This window comes from Thunnus maccoyii, chromosome 9 (assembly GCF_910596095.1).
Source record: "Thunnus maccoyii chromosome 9, fThuMac1.1, whole genome shotgun sequence".
Classification (NCBI taxonomy): domain Eukaryota; kingdom Metazoa; phylum Chordata; class Actinopteri; order Scombriformes; family Scombridae; genus Thunnus; species Thunnus maccoyii.
In genome coordinates this window covers 2,114,248-2,137,578 of record NC_056541.1, presented here as the reverse complement: position 1 = coordinate 2,137,578, position 23,331 = coordinate 2,114,248, and the positions used below count along the sequence as shown (strand labels likewise).

The 23,331-nt window shown below is 39.0% G+C and overlaps 2 protein-coding genes across 2 annotated transcripts; one reads left to right on the top strand and one right to left on the bottom strand.

The window, feature by feature from the left end:
• Positions 1 to 1,458: 1,458 nt before the first annotated feature.
• On the bottom strand, positions 1,459 to 13,643 carry LOC121903406 (serine/threonine-protein phosphatase 2A catalytic subunit beta isoform). The gene is made up of 8 exons (XM_042420403.1): positions 13,209 to 13,643; positions 10,475 to 10,513; positions 8,680 to 8,850; positions 6,116 to 6,289; positions 5,872 to 5,961; positions 5,515 to 5,676; positions 2,684 to 2,802; positions 1,459 to 1,773 (listed from the first exon to the last, which is right to left on the bottom strand). Exons 1-8 carry the CDS (start codon positions 13,308 to 13,310, stop codon positions 1,701 to 1,703), a joined length of 930 nt encoding a protein of 309 aa, XP_042276337.1. The 5' UTR covers positions 13,311 to 13,643; the 3' UTR covers positions 1,459 to 1,700.
• Positions 13,644 to 15,612: 1,969 nt separating this feature from the next.
• srp19 (signal recognition particle 19) lies at positions 15,613 to 22,714 on the top strand. Its single transcript, XM_042420420.1, has 5 exons — positions 15,613 to 15,792; positions 18,771 to 18,846; positions 20,066 to 20,137; positions 20,701 to 20,803; positions 22,218 to 22,714. The coding sequence occupies exons 1-5, from the start codon at positions 15,755 to 15,757 to the stop codon at positions 22,346 to 22,348; spliced, it is 420 nt and encodes a 139-aa protein (XP_042276354.1). The 5' UTR covers positions 15,613 to 15,754; the 3' UTR covers positions 22,349 to 22,714.
• Positions 22,715 to 23,331: the final 617 nt, after the last annotated feature.

The following is a 23,331-nucleotide window of genomic DNA, read 5'->3' as shown; positions in this document are numbered from 1 at the left end:
CAAGGTTTGGTCTTTTAAATTTTACCTGCTTTATATGTTTATGTCTTTTATTTGCATCTTATTTGTTTACATATTAATTTATTTATTTTCCTTTGCTCTTCCATCTTTTTCAATTCGTTTTTTTTTTGTGCTGCTTTGTTCAAACTATCAGCTGTAAGACATCAAACGTCAGCCGAGCTTCTGCAGCTCTGTTCTCACAGTTTTGTTGACTTTGGCTACAAATAAAAGTTTCCTGCAACCAACAAAATATTGGATTATTGATTACAGAACATTCCTGTTAGAGGTTCCTCAGGTGTGAAGCTGCTTCCTGTTTCTTCCGTTCTGAACTGTGGAGCAGCCTCCACTCAGATCTCACAACAGCAGCCTTGATAGTTATAAAAAGAAATTAAAGACCAACCTTTTTAATTAACTTTACTGGTATCATTGTTAATATTATATTGTATTGTGACCAAACTGTTTTGTTTGTTTTCATTTTTCTGTTTATTTTTGTAATCAAACTTTTTTTTTTTTTTAAACTTATTTTCAGTTGATCTTGTTTTGAAAGGCACTTTGGGCTGCATCTGTGCATGAAAAGTGCTAATCAACTACAATTATTATTATTATTATTATTATTATTATTATTAGGTCAGCTGTTACTTACGCTTTAGTTTGGCTTTTCAAAATAAAAGTATTTTTTGGAGGCATTTTCACCAAGTCATAAAGTTGTTTGATAAAATGATGTCATGTCTGAGCAATGATCACAAATGAGCTAAAAAAAAAACAACCAAAACAATTAAATTTAAACATCAACTGTTTTGTTCAGTAAAGAACTCTGTAATCCCACAAAGTTTGAAACATTTAAACTATAAATATTAACACTTCAGATTCACCACCGTCCATCATCCATCTTTCACTCTTTAATCACAGAAAACACATTAACATTAGAACTAAAAACTAAAGAAACCACACTGACGCAGCCCCGTAGTTTGTCAATAGGACATTTTATTTTATACGTCTGTTGTCTTTATTCAAATTACAGTAATATACTTGCTGAGATGACCACCGGCTGCAGCCTGGACAGCTAAAACTGACAGCTGTACTACTTGAAGCAAACTTTTTTTTTTTTTTCTTTTTTTTTGTCTTCTTTTTTAAAATTATCTTGCAACAGAAAAAAGCACATATGCCATGAGATGTGTGGTGGTGTTGGTGGTGGTGACGTCAGGTAGGTAGGGTTATAGTGCTGGTCTAAAAAAAAAAAAAAAAAGAAAAACAAACAAAAACAAAAAAACAAAATGAAGGAAAAAAACCTTGCGCGTTGTACATGTTGTAAAAGGATCAGAATATGGCACATTTGGTCCACGTTGGTAGTTTTATTATCTCGTTTTCAAACATGTAATAAACAAAAAAAAAAAAAAAGAAAGAAAACAGATCATAGTTGTACGTGTTGTTTTTTTCCCCAGAAGCACAGCATTAATGACAGCATATTGAAAACACGACTGTAGAGGGGGCCGCTCTTTAAGTTTCTCTTTTCTTTTAAAATCTTGAACTTATCAGCCAATTGTTTGTTTCTATTCTCCCTGGTACAGTATTATTATTATTAATATCTTCTTTCCATCCAAAATGAAGTGGGGGGGGGGCAGGGTGTGGGAGGTGGAGGGGTGGGGGGGCAGGGGAGTGGAGCTTCGTGGATGATTGACAAGGGGGGGATGGCTTTTGAACATTCACAGGAAGTAGTCAGGAGTGCGTCTGGTCACGTGGGGCTCGCCGCGGCGGGGGGCGGGGTCAAACTGAAGGCTGAAAAAAAGGAAAGCAGAAAAGGTTCGTTAGTGATGATTTCTGTCCACCTGGTGAATGTAAATCCAATATTCACTAGTCTAGTCTACAGCTAACTGTCTGTTAGCTGCTGAGCAGGAAGTGTACAGCAGCTTTTTAGAGCTTTTATTCTGAAAACGACGCTATGAGAGCCCTGAGAGTGAACCAGAACAGTAAAGTTGCAGCCGGACAGATAAACAATGAGCTGAAACTCACTATAAAAGTCTCTGTAGGTTCATCACTATGAGCCACGACCGACACATTACACACTGACAGATCAGTGTTATTATTAAGTTATTGATTATAGCTGCTTTAAACGAGGCTGCACCATTAAAACTTGTCTTAGCAAGTAAACATCTGTCCAATCAAAATCCATCAACATGCTATAAACTTCTAAAAATGAGTTTTGGGGGCAAAAAAAAGTACAAATTTCATCACTGCGTCTTATTTATATTTATATAAATGGAGAAATGAGTGTTTCAGAGTTAGTTGTCTGTGTGATGCAAACAGTTTTAACAGATGTGTAAATCTCCAGTAAAGTAAACCTGTTCTAACTAGTTCAGAAGTCCATGACAAACAGCTGTGATCTGAGGCTACAGTTGGAGACATTTAGACTGGTCATAGCAGGAAGTGCACATTAATAACATGAATCATGTTTCCATTTCCATGTGCAGGTTTCAGGCCGACTCACTGTGTAAATAGTCCGACTCACAGATGTAATTACAGCGGTTTATGAGACTCCAGCTACTTTATTTTTGACTGATAATAAAACGTTAAGACCCACAATATAAATATTTTACACACCATGTAAGAACAAAACTTATAATTAATCAAATAAATGTGTGGTCCAGCCCTTCCTGAAACCTTTTTTTTTTAAGCTTTGTGTACTTACAAAGAGTATTTGAGGGTGTCGTCCAGTTCCATGATGGCTGCCTGGTTTCCACAGCGGTAGCAGTAGTTTGGAGCACTAAAGATGGTCACCACGTTCTTGTCATGGCCCCAGTTGTAGCCCTGAAGGAAACCACAACACACGTTATTACACACCAGATATCCTGCTGTGACACGTCGGCCAGGTTTCCCCTCCAAAAAAAAAAAACAGGTTTTAAATCTGAAGGGACTTCCTGGTTCTCACTTCCTGTGAGGAGCCGGAGTCACATGACGCAGAGGTCTGATGACGTCAAACACGTTAGTGGCTGAACACTAGTGTGTGACCGACTTTGCTCCAAAATCAGCTGTGAAACTAACAGCTGATTAATCAATAACAGGACTGAGACTCTGTATTAAAATTTCAATAATCAATTGTTGTGATTAATGCCATTATCGATTAATCTGTCAATGATCAACTTCCCAGAGCACAAAGTGACGACTTTAAACTGATCAGATTAAACCCCAAAAATATTTCATTCAGTATCATATTTAATAAAAACAAAACAGTGAATCCGAATAACTCAGAAGCAGCAAATTAATTGATTTTCTTTCTTTTGAAGTTTTTCAAATTAAAAGTCCTTCTGTTTGTTTTTCATTCTCAGAGTCAACGAGGAATAAACAGAATCTTTATTTCTTCTATTTTATAGACAAAACCATTAATTATAAAAATAACCAAACAGTTGCCGCTTCTGGTTTAAACACGAGGTCATTAGTGTCTTGATCTAAGTGGGGTTTTTTTATAGTTTATTTTTTTATTGGAGGGATAAATCCATAGTTTAAAGTGGAAAACAGTCATATTGTTAATAATTAAACAGTTCAGTGACTGTTTATCGACAAACATCTGAAACAATCTGATCAACTTTTCAATCAGTTAAAGTTGTTTTAAAACATTACAACAAACTGATTCTGCTTTTATTAAATATTTTCTTCTGTTATTAAATAAAAAATAAAATCAAACGTGTGACTGAATCTCATCTGAACACAAAAGTGTGTCGGGTCACACGGATCAACAGTGGGAGTGAAACTGGTGCACAAACTGGGATGAAGGAGCACTGCAGCCGTGTAACTTTATATCACGTTGCCATGGAGACACCACTCTCAGGTTTTTTGGGGAAGCGTCGGTCCACTCGTGTCCGTGTGGGTGTTTATGTGCCGACTTGATGAAAATAAACTCAAAAAAGACCAAAGTTTAGCAGCTCACATTTCTGTAATAGTTGTTAGTTTTTTAGGTTCCTTTAATGCATTTCTACACAAAGCATTATGGGAAATCTGAATCACCTGGGCAGACGTGAACGCACTGAAACATCCTCCAGCTCAGGACGGAGTATTAAAGGAACAGTTTGACAGTTTTAGGGCAGAAACTAACGATTATTTTTCATTATCGATGAATCTGTCGTTTCTTTTCTCGATGAACAGATCAGTCGTTTGGTGAAAAATGTTGATCAGTGTTTCCTGAAGCCTGAGACGACGTCATCAAATGTCTTGTTTTGTCCACAACAAAGAAACTAGAAAATATTCACATTAGAGAAGCTGAAATCAGACAATTTGGACGTTTTTGTCCAACGTCCAAAATGATGTAAAACAATCGATCAATCATCAAAACAGTTGGCAACTAATCAATTAATCGACTAATCGTTGCAGCTCTAAGCAGTTTATTCACTTTCAGCCGGCAGCCGGTTAGCTTAGCTTAGCATAAAGACTGGAAACCAATGGAAACAGCTAGCCTGGTGCTGCCCGAGGGAAACTAAACCTGCATATCAGCACCTCTAAAACTCACTGACACACCTCTAAAACTCACTGATAAACCTCTAAAACTCATTGATACGCCTCTAAAACTCATTGATAAACCTCTAAAACTCACTGATACACCTCTAAAACACACTGATACGCCTCTAAAACACACTGATAGACCTCTAAAACACACTGATACGCCTCTAAAACACACTGATACGCCTCTAAAACTCATTGATACGCCTCTAAAACACACTGATACGCCTCTAAAACTCATTGATACGCCTCTAAAACTCACTGATACGCCTCTAAAACTCACTGATACACCTCTAAAACTCATTGATACACCTCTAAAACTCATTAATACACCTCTAAAACTCATTAATACACCTCTAAAACTCACTGATACGCCTCTAAAACTCACTGATACACCTCTAAAACTCACTGATAAACCTCTAAAACTCACTGATAAACCTCTAAAACTCACTGATACGCCTCTAAAACTCATTGATACACCTCTAAAACTCACTGATACGCCTCTAAAACTCACTGATACACCTCTAAAACTCACTGATAAACCTCTAAAACTCACTGATAAACCTCTAAAACTCACTGATACGCCTCTAAAACTCATTGATACACCTCTAAAACTCACTGATACGCCTCTAAAACTCATTGATACACCTCTAAAACTCACTGATACGCCTCTAAAACTCATTGATACACCTCTTAAACTCACTGATACGCCTCTAAAAACACGAGTAGTGGTTTCATTTTTACTCTCCTTATACGCACTTAAAACAAACAGTTATATTGAGTAAACAGAAACGTTTGTGTCTTTTGGATCGTAAACTGTTGTTTTTGGGAGTTATTCTGCAGCGTGTGATGCTACAGCTACTTCCTGTTTACATAGCTGATTGCTTTTAACTGGGTGGAGCCTCAGATGTTTCCTAGCAACCAATTCAAACATCACCAAAGTCTTAACAAGCCAAGACATTCCTCGAGTTTTTATCTGATTCAGTTAATCAGTAGTTTGAACACAGACTCTGCGGTGGATTTATTTACCTCCATGACGAGCTGATGGGCGCGGGACACCAGAGTGAGGCCGTTGGCGTGGTTGAAGGTTTCAGAGATGTCCTGTCCGAAGGTGTAGCCGGCACCTCGGGGGGAAATACCCCACCCACCGCGGTCATCGGGGTCGGACCACAGCAGGTCACACATGGGGCCCTGAGAGGGAGGAAGAGGAGGAGTTTACTTCTTCTACCTGTATTAGAAACTGTTTAAATGTATCTTTATTGAGAGGAAGCTTCCCAGTACAACCACAGACTGAGCATATACTTTAACAGACAATCACACACACTTCTTTGTACTGACGTCCTGTGTTGACAGCCTGTGTGTGTGTGTGTGTGTGTGTGTGTGTACCTCATGTGGGACTTCTTGCAGGCGGTCCAGAGCTCGTATGTGATCCAGAGTGTCTATGGAGGGAGACAACCCTCCGTGGAGACAGAAGATCTGAAACAAACAAACAAAAAAAAAAAAACCACACAATGATGGAACAATGTCGCCACAACATCCTGTAACATCCCATAATAAAAAGAGGAAATACAGGCAGGGTAAAAAAATAGAAAGAGCGGTTCCGGCGCTCCATGAGGATCCGGTCTCCCACCTGTCCGTCGACCAGCGCGGTGAGCGGCAGGTAGTCGAACAGGTCTGTGAAGTACTTCCAGACGTTGGCGTTGCCGTACTTCCTCAGGCACTCGTCGTAGAAGCCGTAGACCTGCGTGATCTGCCGCGACTCGTGGTTTCCTCGCAGGATGGTGATTCGCTCCTGGAAACGAACCTGAACGACAGAAACACCACAAATAAATAAACTATTATAGATCTGAAATTAACAACTATTTATTACCGATTAATCTGCTGATGGTTTTCCTGATGAATGAATTCATCTTTTGGTCTATAAAACACAAAGTTTACCGTCACAGAAAATAAAGAAAACCAGAAAAAGTTCATATTTGAGAAGCTGGAACCAGTTTTTACTTGATAACTTTATTGTTCTTATTTTTTTTTTAATTTTATTTTCTGTGCAACACTTTGAATTGTCCTGAGCAAATGTGTAACAACAATATATTTGTCTAAATTTGACATAATCTGAGCTGAACTAACATCACTGACACAGTAAAATATCTAAATGACAGATTAATAACATTAACGTGAGTCTTCACTTCCTGTGATCATGACGACGCAGAATCAGCTGATCAACGACATCCAACACAACAGTCGACATGAAGCCGATCAGCTGATCGGCTGCATGTTACTGATAAAAAATCTGCTGATGCAGAAGTTTAAAGTATAAAACTACAGAATCATTATCGTAGTGATTTAACAGCTGTAAGAGTCCAATGATCATTTATACCTGATCAACATATTGATCAATAATCTGATCTGTGAACCTCAACACTGAGTATGAATTTATTATTTAAATCACATGTTTCTTTATTTAAATCATCAGTTTATTTAGACAAAGTTCAACATTTAACAACTTTTGGCTTCTTTTGATCAATAAAATGAATGATTGCTGGGTGTGTTCATTGGGAGACAGTGAGAACATCCAAACCAGCAGCTTTTACTGGTTTATTCTCTTTAATTTCATCTCCAACAACAAATCAATAATTACCAGGAGACATTTTATCATTTGGTCTAATTTTTTATTGTATATAAGAAGGAATAAACCTAAAAAAATACATAATTTCCTACAATGTATGTAATGAAAACGTGTTACATCATTTATGTGATATTCATTGAGCCTCTTATTTTTGTCTTTGCAGTTTATTTTTATTACTTAACTGGTAACTTCCTCTATTTGTTCTGTTAGTTCTGCTTCTTCTTCATTCATTGGTTTCAATTTTAATTACTAAAAGGATTAATTATCATTATTATAGTACAGTGTGTGTGTGTGCAGTCGTTTCCTGAACCTGATGTCGGTGTTTTACTCGCCGTCAGCTGGTTTCAGCTGTGAGACGGTTGTAAAACTCTCAACACAGAGACTGAAAACAGCAACATCCTGACGTCTAAATCGCAGGAACCCGAGAAAACGACATCGCAGACCTTTCGTGTTGGTTTCCTCTTGTTCTTGCGATTCGGGTACGCGGTAACTGGAGGGTTTATTTTTAGCATCACTCAGGCAGATAAACAGGTTTTAGTGTCCTGCTTATCAGATTTGTCATGATGGACAATAAAATGTCAGCCGGCTCGTGGCCTCACAGACTCGCCGCCGCGTCCCTGCCGCTCAGTTTACACCTTCAGCTTTACCGACAATCCATCCGACGTGATCAGATGTCAACGATCGGCTCGTTAATGGAGACTCGTTAGATGATAACGGGACTCCTTCTTTTGAAAAGTGATGAAACGGTTATAGATGAGTAAATGTATCAGATATATCTAAACACAGATAACAGCGGGTTCATCATCAACATCAACAACAACTGGACGTCGAGTGACGGACAGCATGATGTACGCTTCTTTTCTTTCTTTACAGGTGAGATTTGAATGTCAGAAAACATCAGGAAGTGTCGTCGGCGGCTGTTTAACATCGATTCATAGAGTTAAATCTAGAAGCAGAGAATAATCTGGCCTGTAGTCCTTGCTGCTTTTATCTGACACTCGTAAGCAACGTGCGTCTTTATATGTGTGCTGAAGTGAAACAGAGCGGAAACCAAACCGGCTTCAACTGGCACGGCGGCGGCTGCTGCTCGGTAGCCACCGGGAAGTATCTCACATGACTTTAGAGAGAGAAAAACCCCTGCAGGATGTAAATAACGAGTCCACACAGAGTCCTCTGTTTGTTCTCGCAGCAGCTGGGACGTGTCGGACGGAGATATGTGGAGTTAACCTGCCGTCCGTCATGTGTTTGATTCAAACGTTACAGCTGGTCGACTTATGGATGAATTTTTGTTGACTTAATGAGTTAAAGATCTCCTCCAGATGTGTTTGAAGAGAGATAAAAATACTCTGCTTGGGGTGATAAACTACATCTGATGTGGTTTTTCCACTAAAAAAAAAAGAACAACATTTCCTCTTCGTCCCTCGGGTCAAATCCACAATCTCTGCATCTGTAAATATTGTTCATTTCATAAAGTTTTCCCCTGCTGGACACCAGATGTGTCTCCTCCTCCTCCTCCTCTATGACACACTACCATCTGTTGTGACGACGGCGGTGGCGATGGCGGTTACCTTTAGCGTGACGAGCAGCGTGACCGTCTCCACGGAGTAGTAGCCTCTGTCGACGTAGTCTCCCATGAACAGGTAGTTGGTGTCGGGAGACTTGCCTCCGATCTTAAACAGCTCCATCAGGTCGTGGAACTGACCGTGAACGTCGCCGCACACCGTCACCGGGCATCGCACCTGAAGAAGACACACAAAACCACACACATGCTCGTCACCACACACACACACATTTCTATGAAGACTTTCCTGAATTTTCCTGCTTTTGAAATGAAGCTTTAATTGATCAAAGACGTCCGGTAACCATCTAAACAAAAAGTTCTCTCACTGGCTTTTTGCGGAGCTGCTCATAACGACTTTACAAACGTGTGTTCTTATATTAGTTCAGTTCTGATCGTCATTAAAAGTCCTGAAAAAGCTGCTAGTGTGACGTTTAGTTGAACTGTTTCCACAGTAAAGTCATTATCTACAATAAGGATGAATTATTTAACCCTTTGAAAGATGATTTACAGAAAAGCAAAGCAGCAAAAACATTTATGCTACACAAAGTTCTGTTGAAATCAGACTTCCTTCTAAACTTTGCTGATTTTACTACAAATTATTGAATCATTTTTACGTCTTCGGGTCTCTCGGGACCATTAAACTGGTTACTGATGAAGAGGAGGCGCGAGGAGACTTATGAAAGTCAGCACTTAAAACACTTAACATGACATCTAAACATGAACTGTCATCTATTCTAAAGTAAAACCTGCTGATGATGTCCAACAATAGATCAGAATCAACGATTTAACAGAAGTCTGAGTGACACGAAACAAGCCGACAGATAAACACACGGCAGTTTCCTCAAATGATTTATCATTTCCTCATTAGAGACGACGTCCTTAAACACGACTAAAACACTGATTCGTTAGTTCGACATGTGAAAACTGACACGATCGTGCTAAAAGACACGAGAGCTGTAAACGTCTGTGTTGTGAATGTGTTTAAGAGAGGACGAGTGTGACCCCGCGGCTCAGCTGAGACTCCCGTTTGTTCTGTAAACAAGGTGTGATACTGTTCAGACTGCAAACACGCCGAAGGCAACGACACTGAGAATCAGCGTAACATTTGCTTTTTGTTCTTTGAATATTAAAACACACACGTTGTTTAGAAATAGAAGAAACTTTGATTCAAAAGCAGCAGCTTGAGTTCACTGCTGAACAGTTATCATCCTGGTTAGTTTCAGAAACAATCTTCATCTTCTACGTTTCACCACCTTCAGTCTGAACTGTTGTTGTTGTCGTCTTCTGCTTCTCTACTTGTTGACTGTTTATTTGTTTGGAGACGACAACGCTAAATGATCTCAGCTGAGCGGATCACAGACGCGCTTATTTGTCATTTCCTCGTATTTAAAAAGTTCATTTTCACCGTTTTGCTTTCTGTGCTGTGACTATAAAAACACCGCAGAGCTCCGACAAACATTTATGATCAATTCATTGTTATTAATCCATTTTAAATGTGTGAAATGAGCCTCCACATGTTACTAGAGCATGTGGTTTTTGTTTACAACATGAATCAGGAAACTTACATGATAAATAACCTTCAACGCTAATTGATTATCTTAATTACTGATCCATTTTCTGACAATCAAATAATCCACTAAATACACTTAATGTTTTGCAGTTTTAGGTCCCGCTTTCCTGATTTTCATTCCGTTCTTTCCTGCTCTGTAGTGGGATAATCTGTCGCTCGGGATCTGACTATGTGCTGGAAATCAATTGGGGTTGATGTTGAGCACAGACTGAAGCATTGTGGGAACTCTCACCTCCTGGACGTTGGACTCCTTGGTCAGGATCTCCTTGGCCTGCAGAAGAGGAGAGAGAAGTTTTCATTTCATTAGTGATCTTTTTTTAAAGAGGCTTATATCTATAAAAACCACGTCTCTCCAAGTGATCATGTGAGCAGACGGAAGGTTAAATAAAAACTCTTCAGACGTGGGGGGGGGGGGGGCACACACACAAACAGTAACTCGTGTCATACGCGTCCGCATTTAGCCTCCATGACGGACCGGGTGGGTTATTTTGAGCCCGCGTGACCTCGCAGGACACCGTAGTGTTTGAAATGAGTCGCTCATGAAAATGACAAGAATCACTTCATTGTGTCTTTCTGTTCGCTGATTCAAAAAAAAAGTGTTTCTGATGCTGCTTGTGACCATTGTGAGCTTCTTACACATTTCTTTTGATTTCCTGATCTTATGCTCGCTGTTGAGCTCCGGGGCTGATGGGAAGCAACTCCTCTCTGGGTTGAAAATGACAACGAGTCTTCCTGTATCAGCGTCACAAACTCATTTTATTTGCCGGCTAAAGCTTTCTGGTGTTTTTTAATCTACTAAAGTTCCCTCCGTGAAAAACAGTTCAGCGTTAATTCAACCGACCTGTTCTTCTAGCTTTCACTGTAGAGCTGCAACTAATGTTTTTCCCCCCAAAATAGATTAAATTTTTATAATTGCTTTGTCTATAAAACGTCTGAAAATAGAAAAAACGTCCATCACAATTTCCCAGAACTTAAGACGACGCCTTCGATACTTTTATCAACAGTCCAAAATCCAAAAGATATTCAGTTTCTAATGATAGAAAAGCAATAAAACTCATTCAGTGATGAATGAATGTGATCGTTTCATGGCAACATTGGATTTTTATATGATTTTTTGGGGGGGAGTTTTTGGGGATTAATGTGATGATGTAACTTCATTGTTGATGTATTTCAGTCTCTGGATTAAAAAAACACTCACACAGACTTTCAAACCTGGTTGTTTTATCCATCAACAGTGTCTAAGATGATTTTTCAGATAATACACTAAATAACATATACTCATATTGCGATTTCAATAACATAAACCACAATAGACTGTTTTATCATGTTGCCGACTGCTGCCCACAACTGGCCGACCACAACAGGCTCTTCTGGAAAACGGGCAGCACTTCAACTCTGTATTAGCACAAGTTGTTTTAAACAGGTGGTCAGACATAATTGGCAATTTTAAGGCATCACTTAGGCCTCTGCTGAGTAGTGATGACCACTTATTATTATTACTATTATTATTATTAAACGTTTCATAACTTAAAGTATTTCTACAATAAAACTTACCATTTTTTTACACGTCTAGTGCTCTTGAAATGCTTATATAATCCGGTACTAGAGATGTGCCAGTGTACCGTTTTAAACTACACACCACACTGAAACATGCTGCCGGCATCAATACCACCAACCATTTCCATGACCGTCATTACTGTGATTATCGTTATTTTAAGAGGACATCCTGAACACAGAGCAGCTCTCTTTATATTGTTCAGCCACAGGAAAGAAGCTTTCTACCAGTCAAACAGTGTGTGGAGCTTTAACTACTAGCTTTTTAAAAAATTGTGAACGGATACGTAGAAGCTGAGAGACACAGACACTGAGCTGCATTTAAAATCTTTCACTTAAGTCTGAAACTTCAAACAACAGCTTTTGTTTTACAGTATGTAAACTGGTTTTGATGTGGTGAAAGAGTCCAACAAAGCTGAAACATACAGACAGCTGTCCAGTGGACAGAATCACAGGTGATCATCGAGTCATTGAACTACATGTTAGCACAAACAGAGGGATTTAAGGGGAAACTTAATTGATTATCGTGATAATACTGTTTGCCGTGCTATTAAACCTATTATAATCGTAGCATGAAGATTTGATCCCGGTACATCCGTAGCTGGTACCAATTGTTGGTTGATGCATCGCTGCTCAGCTGAGCACTTTCAGTGGTTTAATTGAGGTTTTGAGTGTCTTTGATTCATTAGAGTCACTAAGAGCTAAAATAATTCATCCTCACATTCAGGAGAGAGCATGCATTCGGCTGCTGCTCGGAAATATAATTTGAGGCTATGGCTATAAAACGTGTTTTGACAACATGAAAAAGGTCGATGATGCAGAAAAGCTACCAAACCAGTTATTCTTAACTGGTGCAACAGACCTGAAGTGACGTCTGAACGGGAGGCTTCATGGGTTTATGCAGGTTGATCGATAAAGACAGGGCGCGGTGCAAATCATAACATGAGCAATCAATCATTGATGAATGTTCATGTTTCAACGCTAATATAATAATAAAATCTCCAGTACTAAATATCGTCTGAGTCCAGGTCTGTACGCTAAATGTGGCTGATAATAAGCGAACAATCAGTAAAATAGGCTCCGACTACTTGCTGGACATGATGTAAAAGATGCGATTCTAAGGCCCGAGCGTCCTGAGACGACGACTGTCGGAGAACCGCCCGTTTCTGATCCTTTTTAATTGGTCGAGTAGTGCTTGGATGAACCCCCCTGTCGAAAATATCGGGTTCTTTCATAAAAAATTTAATTTCTATAGAGCTGTGGGGCGTCAGCAGCCCCGGGATGACTGGTCGAAGTCGGGGTGAAAATAGCCACCTAGCCGTTACTAAATTCCAGGAATTAGTCGGAGCCGCTTTCGCAATCTAGGCCACATTGAAAGCGAGGCCAATGGAGTCAGAATAAAACCCGCTTACCTTCTCGCAGAGTGTCCTGACTTGGTTTTCCGATAGCTGCTTACACTCGTTTAGCTGTTCGATCCATTGGTCTAATTCTTTAGTGAAAGATTTGTCTTCCATGACAGCTGCGGTAGCTCGCTGTGCTAGCTGTGTTAGCTACCTGAAAAAAAACTGGCCTGTTTCAACGCTAGCTGAGTTAGCCTTTAGCTCTAAGTATTGTTAACCCGCTCCGGTCCCGCCAAACCGGCTGCAAAATCAATGATAACACCTAAAATTAACGAGCCTCTCAGTCAACTTCTATCATGATAAATCACCGATGTTAAGTTACAGATGTTAAAAATCAGTGTATATCGCCCGGGGGAGTCAGAAGGGTCGAAAGTCCCCGATGCGACAGACCGTAGCGGCAGAAAGCAGCGGCGTCGCAGGGGCTAGCCGATATGCTAAAAGAGTTAGCCACAATAACATCCGGGCATTTCAGCAGCGCCGCGACTGCGCAGCAGCGACACCGCGTGGACAGAATGTGAGCTGCAGCCTGTTAAAGCGGCTGCCAACATAAGGTCCCGGGCCCACTAACGGGACGCAAAATATATCTGCGAGGTCGCAAGATGAGCAACAAGAACTGTTACATGAGTTTTTAGTTTATATGTGTGTATATATATATATATATATATATATATATATATATATATATATATATGTGTGTGTGTGTGTGTGTGTGTGTGTGTGTGTGTGTGTGTGTGTGTGTGTGTGTGTGTGTGTGATATACGTGAAATATATTTAATTACTAAAGTCCATTCTCAGTGTTTGTGCACCGGAGGCTTCAAGTTTCCACAACACACTTGTGTAAGTTGCATACTAGACCAGGACTGGACTGGCTCCAAATAAGTATTACCAGCTAAATTTAAGTACTAAAGTAACAGTATTCTTTTGCAGAAAATAGGGCTGTGACTATTGAATACATTTAACAAAGTACATTATTAATACTGATGTATAAGCAGCATGTTGTAACTGCTTTATGAGGCTCACAAGATAAATCTGAGGGGTCATGAGATAGATCAGGTAGGACAGAAGAAAAAACAAAGTACTGCTACATAAATATGGGTTAATTCAGGAACTTTTCTTTCATCTTTGCATTTTTGTGAAATATTGGAGAGTTTTTCCCTCTTTGGGCCTGAAACAGTTATTTATTTGAAACCATGTGAGGAGAAATGTCTCTTTAGTGGAACTGCTAACAACTCATAGACATCTGAAACGTGACAAAGAAACACAAATACACACTGATTTTTTTTTATAAAGGGTCACAAGCCAAACAGTTTGTGAACCACTGGTTTAATATTTAACGATGCAGGGTAATTTATAATCTCATCTGTTATGTTATTTTATGGAAAATCTTCATCTGAAAAGTAACTAAAACTGTCAAATAAATGTAATGGGGAAGAAAGTACAATATTTCCCTCTAAAATGTAGTTGCGTAAAGTACAAGTACCTCAAAATTGTACTTAAGTACAGTACTTGGTAAAAGTGCAGTCTGTGTGTCACGATTTTAAAAATGTATAAGTATGAAACTCTTCAGTGGTTGGTTTGATTTGCAGTTCTGTCAGCATTAAAGTAGGAAGAAGAAGTGACGGCAAGTAAAATACTCATCTGTAGTGACTCTCTGTCAGCACTGTCAAGCATTAAAACAGCATCAGGCAGTAAGATGTAGTACATGAGCTGTTGTTTACTAATTCAGGGGGAAAACCATAAAGGTCATGTGGGTACCAACACACTCAGGAATCCTGGGAAACGAGAAAGCAGACAAGTTAGCAAAGGAAACGGTCAGGAGAGAATATGTGGATATTAATATTAAACTTTCAAAATCAGAGGGGGAAAAGCATAGTTTGAAATGATCAAACAACGGCAACAATGTTGGGATAGTGCAACAAAAGGAAGACACTTACATGAAATACAAAATAAAGTAGGAGCGGTAAGGAATCATGGAATCAACAGGAAAGAGCAAGTAATTATAAGCAGATTTAAAAATTGGTCACAGTAACCTGAATAATACAGTTTTTATCACAGGAAAACACCCAGCTGGCCATTGTTATCAGTGTCAGGAAACAGTGGAGGACGGTTTGGTTTCATGCAGGAGATATAAGGAGAGTTAAAGATCTTTGAAATGAAAAAAGTGATATTTTAGATTTTTTGGAGCAACTGGACTATCTTCAAGTCTAGAATCGGACAACAGTGGATGATTAAATCCAGAGGGAGGCAGTAAAGCAACTGAAAGGATGCTAACTGCCGTGAAACCCCAAAGAAGAAGAAGAAGATTGGTTTGATAATTATTTTCAATCGCCCCGGCTGGGCGGTGCGCCTCCGTCTAACCTTGTTTTGTCCTCACCGGCGCACTCGGTGTCTAGAATCAAGCGCCCCGGCTGGTTGTCAACAGTCAGTGAACGTGCATGTAGCGGCCATATTGGCTGCGCGTTTTACGGTACAAATCAAACCGTGTCGTTAGTTCGGTGCATCCAGCCGGGACTCGGTCCGCTGGAGTCAGACGAACAACACAACACGACCAGCCGACAATGGCGCATCTAAGTCAAAACCCCGCCGATAAAGAGAGGTGAGTTCCCGTAAAGGCTAGCATGAGGAAGCTAAAGCTAACGAGCCGTTCATGTACTCCGTTAGAATAAATGTAAATTTAAGGATAACTTGAGTATTAGCAAACACAACATGCTTATTAACGGCTCCAAAAACAATTGTATTGATCTCTCAGGGCCAATCTTCAGTTCGGCGGGTGTGTTATTCGGTTCTCAGCTCTCAATTAAACAGAAAATCTATTTCTGTGTGTTCATGGCTCCGACAGCCGTTGACGGTGCAGTGAAGTCTGACTGCGGGAGAAGCGACCTGATCGGTGAAACGAGTAAAACTGTTAAACCTGCTCATCAGTTTCCCACTTTAAAAGTAACGTACAGTGTCAGTCATATATATATATATAAAGTCACATTTTACGAAATAGTTTTGCTGTAACCAAAGCAATTTTTTAAATGGCGGAGTTTTTACATGAAGTTTGGCCCGATGGTGTCTCCGTATGACAGCAGCAGCAGATTAGCTCTGTAGCATGACGTGTAAAAGTCTCCACTGAGCTACACAGATTAACTGCATATCAATATTTATGTTATATTTATAGGTATTTATATACAGTCAAGGGTTATCTAGTATTTTAAGGGTACAGGCGACGAGAGACTAAATCTACTGAAAATCACGGTGTTATGAACATAGATTAGTTAAAGTATAAATGTTAGAGTAACTTCTCAATCTTTATATATTTATATATTTATGGTATATATGTCAGAATCAGATTTATTGCTAGGTAGATAATCGGATCACATACAAGGAATTTGTCTTGGTGTTGTGCTGCGTAGCAGAAATAATGAAATCTTACATATAAAAACTACAGATTCAATTTTAGATATTAAATAGAGGAGAATGAGATGAATATACAGGAAACATAATCATAACAACCTTGTCTGTGACTCTCAAACATGTCCTGAACAGTGAATACAGAGAATTTTAACCTTCAAACTGGAGGTACATGGTTCCACGGATCAATAAAGTCAGACTGAAACGCTCTTCTGTTCACTAATTAATCCTAAAATGAAATATGGAGCTTAATCCCAGATCAAATGTACGCTGTAGGGCCTCGAATATTATCTTCTGTGATTGTAATGTCACGTTAAAGTCTGTGTAAAGCTACAAAAAATATTTTTTTTCTTAGTTTGTCAAACCACACACAAATATGTTATTAAGCACTCAGTTAAATTTGAATGATTAATGATTAAAATGAAGTTTCAAAGTCGTAGAAAACTACTCATTATTCTGCTCTGAGACGCTGGGGGCGTGTCCACTGACAGCTCTCTACGTCATCTCAGGCTCCGCCCCAAAACATCCTGAACACAGAAAACAGTTTAAAAAGCTCAAACGCCGCATTTTCTAACATGTATAATGTGTTTCAAAAGAAATCTGATTTACAGACTTTTTAAATGTTTGTTTCTCTCTTGTCTTTTCTGTGATGTTGTAAATGGAGCTGCTGTGATGCAAGAACATATTTCATCATCATCATCATCATCATCATCATCATCATTATATAACTGATGGATCGGTCGTTTCCTTCCATCTCTTAATTCTTTCAGTTCAGTGTCTTAACTCTGTTTCCTGTCGAGACACAAATACTTTTAAAAGAAACGTTTGTGGATTAACGGACTCGTCTCTTCATATGTTGTGTCGCAGGTTCACTGATCATAATAAATTAATCAAACTTTATTTATACGGCAGCTTTCATACGAGTCAAAGTGCTTTACAAATACAGGATGATAAATACAGCAAACAGCTTTAAAAGAGTTCATTGAATAAGACGATGAGAAAAGATAAAATAACAATCAAAACAGATTATAAAGTACTAAACAAAGTAAATGTATATAATAAAACAGTTAAATGTTATTAAAAATAGTATAAAATAAATAAATGAGGTAAATAATAAGAATAAAACCATAAGATTATAAAACATTACATATTCATATTTTCAGCAGCATCACTGAAGGTTTTTTTTTCTGCTTTGAGGAGAAAATCATTTTAAAATCAATATGAAAACTAACAGTTAACCAGCATGAAGACTTTAAAACAGTCTGCACTCATGCAGCAGAATGATTCTGATGGTAAAATAAATCAAATCCATATTAAAAAGCGGTGATAACAGAAGAAGAAGAATCTCCTCTTTGTCTTTAACCTGCTGAGAATCATTGTTTTTGATACGATGACACGTTCCAGTCGTCGTCACCGCCGAACAAAAGTTTCATATCTTAACTGTTTTTAAACGTTTCAGATCAAATCCTGAATGTTCTTTCGATCTGCTGTTCGCGAAGGAAACTGATTGAAAGGAAGGATGTGTGATGATATCGTTCAAAGGAAGAGCTGACGAAGTTCTTATTTTGAAGACGTTTATTAGACGATGAACCATCGGGTCCATTCCATGTACAAAGATGGTCTGGGCAACGTACCACTATCGGTGCATAGCTTATATAGGGTTACACATCTGTATCTTATCACTTGAATAACATAGGTTTTCCATGGGCACTAGGTCAGTAGGGAGCCCTCCAATCAAGTGATTGACAGCTACCTCACCACATATTATGTCACAACATACCACATCTGGAACAGTTCCAAACTTGACCATAAACCCATTATTTGTATTTAAAGGTCCCCCCAAGAAGGGTTATATCATATTACCTAAAATGACATGCAAATTATGGGATATTTAGGTCCCATGTCCAACATCCAAAATCAGTGAAATACATGGGGTCAGATAAAAGTCATACTAACACTGACGGATATTTATTAGACTAAACGATCGATCGATCGATCAAGAACGTCGTCGTTCTGAGCCGCCGACATCCTGTGAGATCGTCTGTCTGTCTTGTGTGCACGAGCAGGACTTTGGGGTCTAATAAATAAATAAATCAAACTCCAGCTTTACACACACAGAATAGTGAAGTGTGTTTATGAGCTGCTGGTCGCTGATCATCTCTCTGTGATGTGTTTCAGGTTCATCTGCCTCTATCCGGTTTACATCAACAGTAAGAAGACGCTGGCTGAAGGACGAAGGATCCCTTCAGAGAAGGTGAAGCTTTATTCCACCTGCATTTATTTTCTACCTTCATAGCAGCTTCCTGTTGTTGACTGATGCTCCATCATCATGAATCTGACAAATAATACATTTAATAATAATACATTTTATTCATAGAGTGCTTTTCAAGACACTCAAAGACACTTTAAGTTAAAAGAATCATCATTTAAGATGAATCAGAGTCACTTTCCTGTTGTTTTATATGATCTATTAAAGAAGCGATCGACAGATAAGCTAAATATGATCTCTAGAGCAGCAGCAGCAGTAATGTCTGATGAAATAAAGCTCCTGACATCACATGTTTTGTTTTCTGTGACCAACAATCAAAGAGATGTTCAAGAGAAGGAACCTGCAGCCATGTTTGATTTAAACGATGATCAAAATAGTCGCTGATGACTTTTCTGTCAATCAAATAATCGATGAACTGTCACAGCTCTGCGATAATGAAGTTTTTCTTATTGTCTGATGCTGCAACGATGAGTCGATTAATAGATGGATAGAAAATGAATCGGCAACTTTTTGATAGTCGAGTAATCGTTTTAGTAGCAAATATTCAGTCGTTGCAACTTCTCAGATGTGAGAATTTAACAGTAAACTGAATATCTTTGTGTTTTCAGCTGTTGATCAAACACTTTGAGACGTTTGAAAACGTCGCCGCGAGCTTTAAGAAACGACAACAAGTATTTTTATTCTATTTTCTGACATTTTTCTAGACGCAACGTTTAATCGACGAGTCGAGAAAATAATCGATAACGACGATCCAGCTGCAGCAGCGTACAAGACACCATGAAGACGTTTCACTATATAATAAATGCTACATGTTGCCTTCTTCAGACAAAGTTTTCCAACCGTCAGTCATCTGTTCGCCAGAATATTTGAGGCTGTTATTGAGTCATTTCATTGAAAGTGAATCTCTTAAATCACACGTAGTTCGTACAGAATGACACACAGCTGACAGTTTTCCTCCTGAATAGTTTGAAAGCTGTTGACGTTTGATGATTCAGTCTTTGAAAGGTTTTCTGAAATAGTTTTTTTTATCTCACAGCCGTTCTGACGAGCTGCAGGAGGAAACTGTTCAATATAAAACTTTATGGATTATCTCTCCGCAGGTGGACTTTTTTTAAAAATGTGTTGTTTTTTTTTGAATAGAAATGAATAGAAAGCAGTGACGTCTTCAGTGTTGTGAGTTAACGGTGTCGGTGTGTCTCTGCAGGCTGTGGAGAATCCGTCCTGCGCTGAGATGAGAGACGTCCTGACGGCTGCAGGGATGAACGTCTACGTGGAGGTTGAACCTGCAGCACCTTTATTCAAAATCTATTATTATTATTATTATTGTTATTATTATTATTATTATTATTATATTACACACAGACACACTCACATCTGTTAAAACACACACAAAAAAGTAGAATAAAATAACAATAATAAAAAAAAAAACAACAACCACAACAGAAGCGTGTTCCTGCACATGCTCAGTAGCGTCCGCCTCACACAGAACTTCTCTCTGGGTTTGGATCCAAACATGAGATTTGTTTACAAGAAGAAAAATATAGATCACAGCCTAAAGCCTTATACTTAAAGTTATATTTCTTGTAGTACAGACATTGTCATCATAGTTCTTTATTCTGGGTGTGTGACCTCGTTACACATGTAGGAGAAAGTTTGATACTTGTGCCTAAAATGAGCTGAGCTTGATCACATGATGACGAGTTTGATCAAACTCTGGATAAAGTCGGACAAAACTTCCTGCAGGATCAGAACGACACAGCAAATATCACACACTCTCTTCATATCATCATATAATGACATCATACTGTGTGTTTGTTTGTTTGTTTGTTTTTTTTACAGAACAAAATGCATCCCAGGGAGTGGAACAGGGAGTTCAGAGGTCGGGTCAGAGTTCAGATAAAGGAAGCTGACGGCAGCTTCTGTCTGGAGAAATTCAGCTCCCGTAAGTCCTACACACACTCTGCTCTGTGTGTGTGTGTGTGTGTGTGCGCGCGTGTGTGTGTGTGTGTGTGTTTGTGTGTGCGCCTTTGCGTGTGTGTGTGTGTGTGTTTGTGTGTGTGCGTGTATGTGCGTGTGTGTGTGTGCGCGTGTGTGCGCATGTTTGTGTTTGTGTGTGTGCGCGTGTGTGCGCATGTTTGTGTTTGTGCGTGTATGTGCGTGTGTGTGTGTTTGTGTGTGTGCGCATGTGTGTGCATGTGTGTGCGCGTGTGTGCGTGCGTGTGGGTGTGTGCGTGTGTGTGTGCGTGCGTGCGTGTGCGTGCGTGTGTGCATGTGTGCGTGTGTGTGTGTGTGTGTGTGTGTGTGTGTGTGTGTGTGTGAACATTTTGACTAAAACTCAATAAAAATTCACCTTTTTGAAAACAAGAACTATGAAGAAGAGATGATGTGAACGTCTGCTGAACCTTTTCGTCTCATCCTCACTTTATTTAAACTGAAATGAAAACGTCTGCAGCTCCTGAACCTCCGTGATTATCTGCATAAAGTTCCAGATAGATAGAGAAGAGCAGACAGTAAAGATTTAAAAACGCAGTCTGCCTAAAAATATTGTAGAAAAAAAAACAAAAGAGAAGTTTCAGGCGGATTTCCAAAAAAGGACATTTGGAGGCTATTTATGTTAACGAGGTCTGATTGAACGTCGGCGTCTCGGAGGATTTAACGAGGTCAAAGGAGCGGCAGCATCTAGCTCCCGATTGGTCAAACAGTCTCCTCCAGCAGCCAATAATATCTCCTGTTCAGACGTTAATAAAACCCGGAGACTCAAACCAGGAAGCTGCAGGTCTGGAAAAGAAAGTATTTAAAAGACTTCAGTTTGATTCACAAAGGTCTTAAATGTAGTTTTCTTTGATGCCAGAGGCAGAAATGTTACTTATCAAATGATTTTAATGGTTTTTATTGATATCTTTCATACTGTGACTATGAAACAAGTGTTAAATTTCCATCTATGTGGTGTTAAAATGTCTTCAATTTAACTCAGTGAAGCTGCAGAAACTGTTGTTTTTGGCATTTTTGCCTGAAAAAAGAACAATTCATTGATTTTATAAAAACAGTTTGATCGACTGATCGTTTCAGCTCCAGTAAGATGTGGGGAAAAAAATCACATCTCTTCTCTTCGACTCAACACAAAATGTTCTTCTTTACATCATCAGTACCAGTACGGTTTCTATGGTTACTGATTAGTCTGAAATCTTTTGTCCTGCTGATGTTTTAATTGATTGTAAAAAGCAGAAACTCAGTTAAACGTTTACATGTTCAACGTTTTAATAAATCATCTCACCGGACCGCCGACTGTAACGAGGTTACTGAAGTTCATTGTAAATGCATGAACTAAACATGAATCTGTTTTTTGTTCCCTGCAGGTAAAGACGTGATGTTTTACGTCGCAGAGATGATCCCGAAACTAAAGACTCGGACCCAGAAGAGCGGAGGAGGAGACACCAGCTCTCAGCAGGGAGAGGGAGGCAAGAAGAGCAAGAAGAAGAAGAAATAGACGAGGACGAAGAGATGACCTGTTTTTATTTTCATGTCTTTTTTTTTTTTTTTAAAGCTTCTTGTTTTGGGTGGATTGATTGTTTAGATCAAACCCTGAACTGACACTCAAGCTAGTTTTGTGGGTTTATTGTTGAAGATTTAAGGCGACCTCGGACACTCATCATGTAGTTTACTAAAGAGAAAGGAACTCATCTCTGTTTCATTTCAAAGTCTCAAGGTTTAAACCCAGAAACAGTTCAATTCAGAGTTGGAAGGGGGGAAAACGTGTGAAGTGATGGAGGAAGGTGAACGTCTTTATGTTTCACATTTTGTCAACTTCACTGTCTGTTTGGAGGAAAAGACGAATAAAATGCTCATTTTCTCACCTTTTTTGTTGGTTTAATTCAAGCAAATCAATCGTCCTCAGACGCAGTCAAATACATTTGTCGTCTGGAGCCTGTTGTGGTATATTTCAGTAAAATGTAGTTTATTTTGAAGTTTTATTCATTTGGATTTGGTATTTTAACTCCCTTCAAATGTATAATGTAAAACTTAAGAAGAGAATTGTCCTGGTGAGTGTTACTGCCTCTTCAGACAGAATATAAAACATTGCGAGGTGATTACATACAAAGTCAATGGACATACGCGAGTAGATGTGAAAACATGAAAGAGAGAGAATGGAGGGAAATAACAGAACTGAACACAAACACACAAACACTCCAGCAGACACGGTCGGTGCATCTCATGGATGTATTATAAGAGCTGGATATCAAACCAAAAGTGACGCCTGTTCAGTTTAAGTTTCTAGTTTTGGGGGTTTGCAGCCTACTGAATATACTCAGTAATGTCTCCCCCCACCCTACAACTTCCTGCTTGGCCCTTAGACTTTACATTGTGATGACATCACAGATTTTAAAATCGCTTTTCTCAGCTTGAGGAAAGTTTTACAAATATAAAACCTCCTTTTGATTAACAATTCATAACAGAAAGAGTCATAATTGA

Bases quoted from the DNA above. Each gene is read 5' to 3' on its own strand.
- LOC121903406 (XM_042420403.1), bottom strand. From the start codon at position 13,310: ATGGAAGACAAATCTTTCACTAAAGAATTAGACCAATGGATCGAACAG. The intron at 6,290-8,679 runs GTAACCGCCATC...TCTGTCGTTCAG, and splicing joins CGCTGCTCGTCACGCTAAAG to GTTCGTTTCCAGGAGCGAAT. The intron at 5,677-5,871 runs GTACACACACAC...CCTCCCTCTCAG, and splicing joins TGCAAGAAGTCCCACATGAG to GGCCCCATGTGTGACCTGCT.
- srp19 (XM_042420420.1), top strand. From the start codon at position 15,755: ATGGCGCATCTAAGTCAAAACCCCGCCGATAAAGAGAG. The intron at 20,138-20,700 runs GTTGAACCTGCA...TTTTTTTTACAG, and splicing joins GGATGAACGTCTACGTGGAG to AACAAAATGCATCCCAGGGA. The intron at 20,804-22,217 runs GTAAGTCCTACA...TGTTCCCTGCAG, and splicing joins TCTGGAGAAATTCAGCTCCC to GTAAAGACGTGATGTTTTAC.